Here is a 10051-nt window from a genome sequence, read left to right on the forward strand (position 1 = left end):
CATCATAGAAAATATGTTATCATAGGAGAGCTTTTTTTAAAGGAAATAATAAAACGTAACAGATAAAGTAAAATATTAACTCAGCAAATTATGGGACACTAGATATACATACAGTATTCTGCTGGCCTCTTGGGTATATATGAAAGTATAATACACAGGCGCATCCTTAAGTATGTTTGAAATCAAGTTGGTAAGTCTATGCACACACGGAATTTAACTGACAGAGCAAGAATAAAATTGCAGTATAATATAACAGTGTTAGAGAAGTCCCAAAGCAATATATGACTAAGTGCTGTATGAGTGGTTCAGAGAAGGAAAAATGACAGTGGGCTAGAGTTGTCTGGAAAAACTTCATTGAGGAGGAAAGGCTTGAGTATACGTTCATAAACACTTTTCCTATTCAGTCGCAAATATTTGATTGTTATATTTATGGCCATATGAATAGTGTTAGAAAAATATCGAACTATTTCATTGCTACTAGCTTTTGAACATAGGATGGGATTTTTAAAAGAAGAGGAGAAAGGGCAGTATAAACAGAGGAAATGGTGGGAATTAAAGCAAGAAGACAAGAATGCTTATGATTCTTTAGGGAATCAGGGTGGCAGGGATGGAGGGCTCATCCTAGGAAATTCCACAAATAATAAATTCGTCTTTTAATTGTAGGAAATGTGATATTTTTCCCCCCAGGGCTAGGGAACTAGAAGAATGGCAGTGTTGTTACTTACTGATGTGAAAAGAAGGATAATGCAGTTTCTGTTTGTTTATGTTACTTCTGTATTCTTTTTCATTTTAATGTGTTTTCTTTCATTTTCCTTTCACTTAAATACCTCGTGTAATTCTAGGCAGAAAATGTGATCTTGTGTTTCTAATTAGTAAGAAAAACTATGTGTGAGACAAAATCATTATATCACTCTAATTTTATATAAAATCTTTGTAAGTGGGATAATACAAAATTCTTTTTAAAAACGGTCAACTATGGGAGCAAAAAGTAATTTAGTTTTTCTCTTGAAGTCTAAATTTGGCAAGATTAATATTCTTCAGTTTGAACAAAAATCTTAAGATTTTAGCCAGCCCTTTTATGATGGTTTTATTTTCAGAAGGCTAAATTTTATATGGATTATCTATTGGGATGTCTGTTTGTGTTGCAAATACCTAAGGCTTAATAATCCTGTTATTTATTGTTGGAAAGCTTATACTGTTTTTATATTTGTTTAGTCATAGCTCTGTTTTATTTAGCAATTTTGCTTCATTGTAAGATGAAATTTTGACAGACTTATAGCTGTTTAAGTAAATTTATAATTAATGAGATTATCCATAGGAAAATCATTTATGGAAAGAATTCTAACATCTTATGAAAGCAGATTTAAGTCTAATGCTTACAGCAACCCTCTGTGAACCTTTCTGAAACGAGAACAGTAATACCTATCGTATGTGAAAGTACTTTATGAATTATAGAATGTTACATAGATAAAGCTGTTATGCTTAAGCTCTGACTGTGTGGCTTCGATTTAACAAGGCCTATACAAGATACTTTAGTCCTTATATTCAGTTCTGTTTGCCAGTGACATCATTTTCAAAGATAGGGCTTCTAGTTGCTGCTTCTTACTTAACAATTAAAAAATACTGGTTCTACATGATTTTTGCATTTCTTTGAACGTGTCAAAACACTTTACTGACCCCTAGACACCAGGATGATTTTTGAGCACCAGTTTATCATCTGTTATGCTATGTTATAATTTATTGTCCTAGAAGGCCTCTAATCTCCAGCCCTGACTTAAGGACCTTTCAAGGAATTTAACCAAGGGGATTTGCATTTAGCCTGTCCAAGGTTTATCTATTCCATTAGAACATAGAATTTTCCCATTTATTTTATAGTCATTTTAGTTTAGATTCTCATCATCTCCTAACAGGTTTATCCCAACAGCTTTCTAGTTATCGCCTTGGCTTCATTTTTCTTCTGGCTGGAAGTCTTTTACTTCATCCTGGAGATTCTCTTATTTTTTTGGATGTCATAGGTCAGGTATCCGGCAGGATTCAAGTCACAGAACTTCATTAAAACTAAGAACCTAATAAGTACCCATTTTCATTTCATTTTGTATTTCAGTACCCACATCTGGAAGGAAGAAGTTATTAGTAATTCGAAAGAATAAGGAATTTTTAAAAGAGAAACTCTGCTTTTATTCTGTCCCATATTTAAAATCCTTTGGCTTTCTGCTTCAGTTATTTATTCTCTAATTATTATTATTTTTTTTTTACAACTATGTTCCAGGTGTTTTGCTGGACACTGAGATACAAAGATGAAAGAAACAGAGTCCTGTACCTTGAGAGACTAGTCTAGCAGTTAAGACAGATGTGTGTGTGTGAAGTTTTAAGAACTGAAGTGCTCTGAAAAGAGGAAAGGTGATATTTGAACCAGTCCTTAAAGAATGAGAAGACGTTTTTAATGGACTGTATTCTACACTACAGTGTATAGAAAATACACTGTATTCTGAGTGAAAAAGGCCTGGATTTGAGTCCTGTCCTTACCATTTCCCCAATTTGCGAGTCAGGCAAATTGTCGAATATTCTTTGAGTATTAGTTTCCTAATCAGTATAATGGAAATAATGCATGCTTTCTTCATGGAGTATTACAAAGATTAAATGAGATAATGTATATGAAAATACTGTCAGTAAATCTGCCCACTCACATCAGATTTAAACATTTTAGTTCTTACTGTATTTGTACTCTGACCCTACTATTTCATTTTAACTTATTTCCCTCCTAATCTCTTAATCCAATCATTCAGTTTATTGAAGAGAACAACCTACCTTTACTTAAGCCAACAAAATCTTTTACTGTTCCATGTATTTGTATGACCAAAACCGTATCTCAATGCCACTCCTCTCAGCTTTAATGTCATTTCCTCAGTGAAGCCAACAGTTTATACCCTCCTCCATATTGTTAATTTCTCCTGTGAATCCATAGTACTTGGTACATTTGGTATAAATATTAATTATATACTCTCACATTGCTTTGTCATTCTTAAATACCTTTTAAAAATCGCTTTTACCAGAGTTTTTTTAGTGGAGGGGACTGAGTTTTAATCAGCCTGATTTTCAGTACCATAGTGCTGAAACAAACCCAATAAATGTGCATAAATGAATCAGGAAGTCAGTATTTTAGGCCCTGTTTGTTCACTTGCTGTTTGACTTTCTGTTTGTTGTTAAACCCAGCTAGACCTAAATTTGCTTATTGCTGAAAAGAGGGCATTGGATTAATCTAAGTAATTTCTAGGTATCTTTCTAAGCATAGAATTCCACATTTAGGCCAGGCTCTGTAGCTCCTTTGTTAATTTTTCTCCTTACAGGAATGCTTCTTACCCCCCCTCATTCTATAGCCCTTTTATTGTCTTCTCCATGGTTTTTATAGTCCTTATAGTCAGTCAGAAGACCTTTACGTTTGTTTTCTTAAATTCTTTTCTGTTGTGTTATGTCGTTTTATTGTTTCCTGATACAGTTTGTGAGTTCTTAGAAGGCAGATTGTGTCTTAAGTTTCTGTCCTATCAGCCACATGTAACTCATGAAGTTAGAACACACCCTCTCACCATATACAAAAATAAACTCAAAATGGTTTAAAGACTTAAATATAAGACATGACAATAAAACCTCCTAGAAGAGAACATAGGCAAAACATTCTCTGACATAAATTGTACCAGTGTTTCCTTAGGTCAGTCTCCCAAGGCAATAGAAATAAAAACAAAAATAAACAAATGGGACCTAATCAAACTTACAAGCTTTTGCATAGCACAGGAAACCATTAAAAAAAATAAAAGACAGCCCACAGAGTGGGAAAAAATATTTGCAAACTATGAGACTGACAGGGCTTAATTTCCAAAATATACAAACAGCTCATACAACTCAACAACAAAACGACCCTATCCAAAAATGGGCGGAAGACCTAAATAGACATTTCTCCAAAAAAGACATACAGATGGCCAATCGGTACATGAAAAGATGCTCAACATCACTAATTATTAGGGAAATGCAAATCAAAACTACAATGAGGTACCACCGTACACCAGTCAGAATGGCCATCATTAAAAGGTCTACACATAAATGCTGGAGAGGATGTGGGGAAAAAAAGGGACCCTACTACACTGTGGGTAGGAATGTTAACTGGTGCAGCCACTGGAAAACAGTATGGACGTTCCTCAGAAAACTAAAAATAGAATTACATATGATCCAGCAATCCCACTCCTGGGCATATATCCAGACAAAACTATAATTCAGAAAGATACATGCACCCCCTAGTTTCATAGCAGTACTACTGTTCACAATGGCCAGCAACCTAAATGTCCATCAACAGATGAATGGATAAAGATGTGGAATATATAAACAATGGACTATTACTCAGCCATAAAAAAGAATGAAATAATGCCATTTACAACAACATGGATGGACCTAGAGATTATCATACCAAGTGAAGTAAGCCCGAAAGACAAATACCATATGATATCACTTATATGTGGACTCTAAATTATGACACGAATGAACCTATCAAATAGGATCACTGACACAGAGAACAGACTGGTGGTTGCCGAGGGGGTTGGGGAAAGGATGGAGTGGGAGGTTGGGTTTAGCAGATGTAAGCTATTGTAATATGGAATGGATAAACAACAAGCTCCTACAGTATAGCCCAGGGAACTATATTCAATGTCCTATGATAAACCATAATGGAAAAGAATATTTTAAAAAAAGGAATGTGTGTGTGTGTGTATATATACACAAATGTGTATAACTGAATGACTTTGCTGTACAGCAGTAATTAACACAACATTGTAAATCAACTATACTTCAATAAAATAATTTTCTGTCCTATCTATAATCCTTAGAGTATCAGAGTATTTACTGTATTTTTCTTTTTTTTTTTTTTTTTTTTCTTGTGGTACGCGGGCCTCTCACTGTTGTGGCCTCTCCCGTTGCGGAGCACAGGCTCCGGATGCGCAGGCTCAGTGGCCATGGCTCACGGGCCCAGCCGCTCCGCGGCATGTGGGATCTTCCCGGACCGGGGCACGAACCCGTGTCCCCTGCATCGGCAGGCGGACTCTCAACCACTGCGCCACCAGGGAAGCCCTGTATTTTTCTTGCTTACAAAATTTAGATTATATATTATAGTCACAAAATTTGGCTGCTAATTATCTTGTTTCTTTATATTTTGAAGCTCAGTGCTAATTTGTCACTCTTATTCATAAATGTTACCAATATAAAACATTCTTCACAAAGTTGTCTGTATTTCCTAACATATGTTTGATTACAGTAAATTGGGTATATGAATATTATTAGAAAAAACAGACCATATTTTTTTGGGGGGGGAATATAGTTGATTTACAGTGTTGTGTTAGTTTCAGGTGTACAGCAAAGGGAATCAGTTATACATATATCTACTCTTTCTTAGATTCTTTTTCCACATAGGCCATTACAGAGTACTGAGTAGAGTTCCCTGTGCTATACAGTAGGTCCTTATTAATTATCTATTTTCTATATAGTAGTGTGTACATGTCAATCCCAGTCTCCCAATTTATTCCTCTGCCACCCCGTTTCCCCCTTGGTAACCGTAAGTTTGTTTTCTACATCTGTGTCTGTTTCTGAAAAACAGACCATTTCTTGCAAGATCTTTCCCCATGGTATTTTATACACAAGAATTTATAACTACCTACAGATTTTTTTGTTGTTCTTTACTTACAATTTCACAGGTAAGTCTGATTGCATATATTAATTTGTCTTCTGAGTCAAGGCCTTGCAATTCCTCCTCTGTATTTCTATTAATAAGCAATTTTACCAATGGTACTAGAAGCTTTAATCTTCAGTTTTTGTTGTTCTGCAGATGTTCTACTCATGGTTCCCCAGGACCAGAAGGCAACCATAGGTGTACCACTTCTAGATAGGTAATCATAGGGGTACCACTTCTAGATAGTCCCAAGTAAGGTTAATTGATTAGCTTTGGGACCTCAAAGCTAGACTGCTTTTTAGCACTGAGAGAGAATATTAAGAAATTGGGAATAGTAGAATGTCTTATCTGAATACTTTCTGCTCCACAGTTTGAGTTACCTTTCTGTTTAGTTATATAGCTTAGCTCCATTCCAGTTTTTGGTGTTTCCAAAGTTTTCTCTACAGCACCAATCCAAAGAAAATATTAGTTCTCCTTGTTTCTGTTTGTCACTTTGTCATTCTGTAAGTTGAATGCAAAAGCTTCCAGGTCCCCTTATATTATAGGTCACAAGGAAAAAAACGTAACACTGTTAGATTTATTTCAGAGGAGATTTTGTGTGCAAAATTTGGCAAGATGAATGAAAACTCATAATTCCTGTTCTTTCAGTCCCTGGCTGTGTTCTTCATTGCTTGCTCCTTCTGTGCTAGCGCCAGTCACTTTTGCATCTATTGTAGAAGAAGAGCTACAGCAGGAAGCAGCTCTTATCAGAAGTCGAGAAAAACCCTTGGCTTTGATTCAGGTAAATAACATGCTTATTTGGGTTTAATTTAGGGTAAGAACTATACTACATTTCATTCTTAGGTCTTAAGAAAATTCTCTTTGTTTGCTTTGCAGAGGTGCATGTATTTATCACGTTAAAATGTGAGTGCAATGTAAAACAAAACTGAAGCATTCAGCAAGTATTAATTGAAGGTATTCAGGACAATTAATTTACAACTAATAAATTGTGCTAAAGCTAATATTTTTAGCACTGGTGATGCTCTGGACTGTTTTTGAAAGTGACCAGTAGAGAACTTGGCATTATCTAGCTCTACACCTGGATTCTGTATCAGTAAGAGTTCTTAGGTTGTAAGCCACAGACACCAAGTCAGGCTAACTTAAGGAGAAGAGAACTTTTTTGAGAGACACTGAGATTCCACAGACTTAGCTGAAAACCAGAGAGCCAGGCTTAGGAAACAGACAAGACTCACAGTTGTCCTAAAGAGCTTAAAGAACTAGACTTGTACAACAACAGAAAGTATCTCACAGGATGAGCAATTGGAATGAATGGATTCCAACAGCCATCTTCAGTTTCTTTTTCCTTGCTCTAGATTAAAATCAAGGGAAGGTGGGTATCTGATTATTCTAACTCAGGCCTCAACCCTTCTCCTTTCGAAGGGGATAACAGGATACCTATTCCACTGTCTTGTATGCACAGAAAGTGGTAGTTCCACAAAAGGAAATTGGAAAGCTAATAGGATCCTGCTTAGTTTATAATTGAAGGAGTAAAGCAACTTCTCTTTTTTCCTTCCTCCTTTCAGATTGAGGAGCGTGCGATACAAGATTTATTGGTTTTCTATGAAGCATTTGGCAACCCTGATGAGTTTGTCATTGTTGAAAGGACACCGCAGGGACCACTGGCAGTACCTATGTGGAATAAGCATGGATGCTAGTTCACCATGGAGTTGAGATACGATTTTCATAAGTTGTGACTGTTATAAATAAAAGCTATGGGAAAAGAGTTCTTACAAATTTGGTAACAGATCATTCTAGATAGAATAAGAAAGGATTTAATTTCTTTACTGAACTTTAAGCATATACTGTTTGTATGATTAAAATGAAATCCCTCAGAATTGTGATTTTAGTAACCTTTTGTGTAAAAATGTGTGAGAGGAAAAACTTATTTAAATAGAACTATTTTTCTGAATAGTCTTAAAAGGAAAACATGAGTGATTGAAGTGTAAAATAATTTAAGAGTGATGCATTAAAAATAACTTTCCATTTGAGAATTTGGGATAAATAATTTAGAAGATTTTTGCCAAATATCATGTTTTTTTTAGTGTGACATTGATGAGCTTAAAGTAGGAGCGTCAGCCATTACTTTTGATCTATTAATGGCCAAAATTTTATGTTTGCTATAGTAGTTATGCCTCCATTCTTGTGTCTTTTTCATTAGGCTTTGAACGTTCTGGCCTGATTTTTAAAGCCTGAGCTGCTTGAATGCCATTTTATTTCGGTTTCAACAGCACATTCTCCATTTTGCATTGAACTGTGGAGTATGGTGGAAAGGAAATAAGAATACTATTCTGAGCAGCTTAGTCTAAAATAATAGTTTCTTACAAGATTTGGAGTCATTGTGGGGATTGTTTTTGGATGGGGAGAGGAGGCCTTATTGTGACAGAATCCATTTCTGAAAGTGTTACAGTTTTCTAAAATCAATGCTTAATTATACATATAAGAATTGAATAGTTTGGAAGAAGGTTGGTTTACAGTTACCTTTACAATGTTACATAATCAGAAATTCTCTGAGCCTGGGTTATATGAATAGACATAAACATTGTTTTCTTTACAGTATGCTGTTTGGGTTGTTTTTGAGTGGTTAAATTTTAAAAAAAAGTTAAATCTGTGCTTCAGCACCTAGACAAATTGGGAAAGTTAATGTTTCTGAGAAATAATGAGCCAAGGGGAACATAACAGGCAAATCACTGCTATAATTAGGTTGACGAAAATACGGCTGAGATTAACTCAACACTTGAGCTTTAGCTCCACCCAAAGCAGCAAACTTGTAAGCAAATGTGCAATAAAAAATACTCTTGACCCATTTCGCTGTCACTGTGTGTTTGATACCTTATGCTATACTGACATCTATTATAGGAGGAATTAATAATGGTGCCTAATATTGTAGCCAGTATTTGTCTGTGTGTTTGATATCTTATGCTATATTGACATCTATTATAGGAGGAATTAATAATGATGCCTAATATCATATATTGTAGCCAGTATTTGTTGAAGTTGATGCTGTATCCATTCCTTAACTACTTAAAAAAGGGCAGTTTTCCTAAAGTGCACCTGTATGTTTGAGTAAATTGAGAAGCAATGTATTTTATAATGTTTTATGGATGTTGCTGTAAGAGATCTTCTGAAGTAATTGATTTATTTCATTTGAACCTTTGATTCTTCCATACTTCTTGGCATCTTTAAAGATGCCATGAAGTGATGATCTTCGTGTACTCCATGCTGCCTGGGAAGCACCCTAAGGGCCTTTGGTGAGTGGGATGTGAAGAAGGGGCCGGGGTTGACCAAGTCTCCGGGGTTTTAGGTCTTCACCAACCTCATTCAGAGCAATTGCACTTTACGACCTGTTTTATATAGTGGGGTATTATATAAAACTTCATTTGGGAGAAAAAAGTTCTTTTGCTAGTAAAATGAAAGGTGGTAAGCACTGCTATAAACTACATGAAGATAGCAACCTGATACGTTGTGACCAAAAAGCCCAGGAAAGGGATGGGTTTTTTCCTTAACATTATTCTGCCTACAACAATTAACTCATCTTTAATCCCATGACTTTAAGAAAGTCTTAAGACTCTAGAAATGGGCAATTTAAGGGATCAGTGGGACGAAGACGTTTTTAAGATTGCATAGAACTCCTTAGCCCAGAAAGGTGTTGATTGGATGGGGAATTGGGATTGGGGGTAGAGGTGTCAGAGCAGAATATGCTTAACATTTGCAAAATCAAGACCAGTCAGGTAAAGTCGTATTTGTTGACAAAATACTAGGATTCAGGACTTCTCGTAAAGTCTAAACAGGTGGCTTTCAAGATAAATTGTAGACAATCTTTATAGAGGAACAACAACAGATAGTTGAGAAAGGTATTGCTAGTTAGTATCTTGGTTGGTTCTATACTCTTTTGGAGGCTGGGTTGTATTTTTTAGTTCATGATAAGGGGGTTGATAGCCGATTCATAAAACTTTATTTTTTTGGCTGCGTTGGGTCTTCGTTGCTGTGCGCCAGCTTTCTCTAGTTGTGGCGAGCAGGGGCTACTGTTCATTGTGGTGCACGGGCTTCTTATTGAGGTGGCTTCTCTTGTTATGGAGCACAGGCTTCAGTAGTTGTGGCACATGGGCTCAGCAGTCGTGGCTTGCGGGCTCTAGAGCGCAGGCTCAGTAGTCGTGGCGCGCAGGCTTAGTTGCTCCACTGCGTGTGGGATTTTCCCGGACCAGGGATTGAACCCATGTCCCCTGCATTGGCCGGCAGATTCTTATGAATCAGGACTGCACCACCAGGGAAGTCCTGATTCATAAAATTTTAGATCTGAAGAAACCT

At 36.2% G+C, this 10051-nt stretch overlaps 1 protein-coding gene across 1 annotated transcript in view; it reads left to right on the forward strand.

The window, feature by feature from the left end:
* The window catches only part of IBTK (inhibitor of Bruton tyrosine kinase), a 91362-nt gene extending 83961 nt beyond the window's left edge, over positions 1-7401 (forward strand). Inside the window, 3 exon segments of the mRNA XM_065888677.1 lie at positions 5864-5959; positions 6356-6488; positions 7270-7401. Of these exon segments, the coding sequence (XP_065744749.1) occupies positions 5864-5959; positions 6356-6488; positions 7270-7401 (361 nt within the window).
* Positions 7402-10051: the final 2650 nt, after the last annotated feature.

This window comes from Phocoena phocoena, chromosome 12 (assembly GCF_963924675.1).
Source record: "Phocoena phocoena chromosome 12, mPhoPho1.1, whole genome shotgun sequence".
Lineage (NCBI taxonomy): Eukaryota > Metazoa > Chordata > Mammalia > Artiodactyla > Phocoenidae > Phocoena > Phocoena phocoena.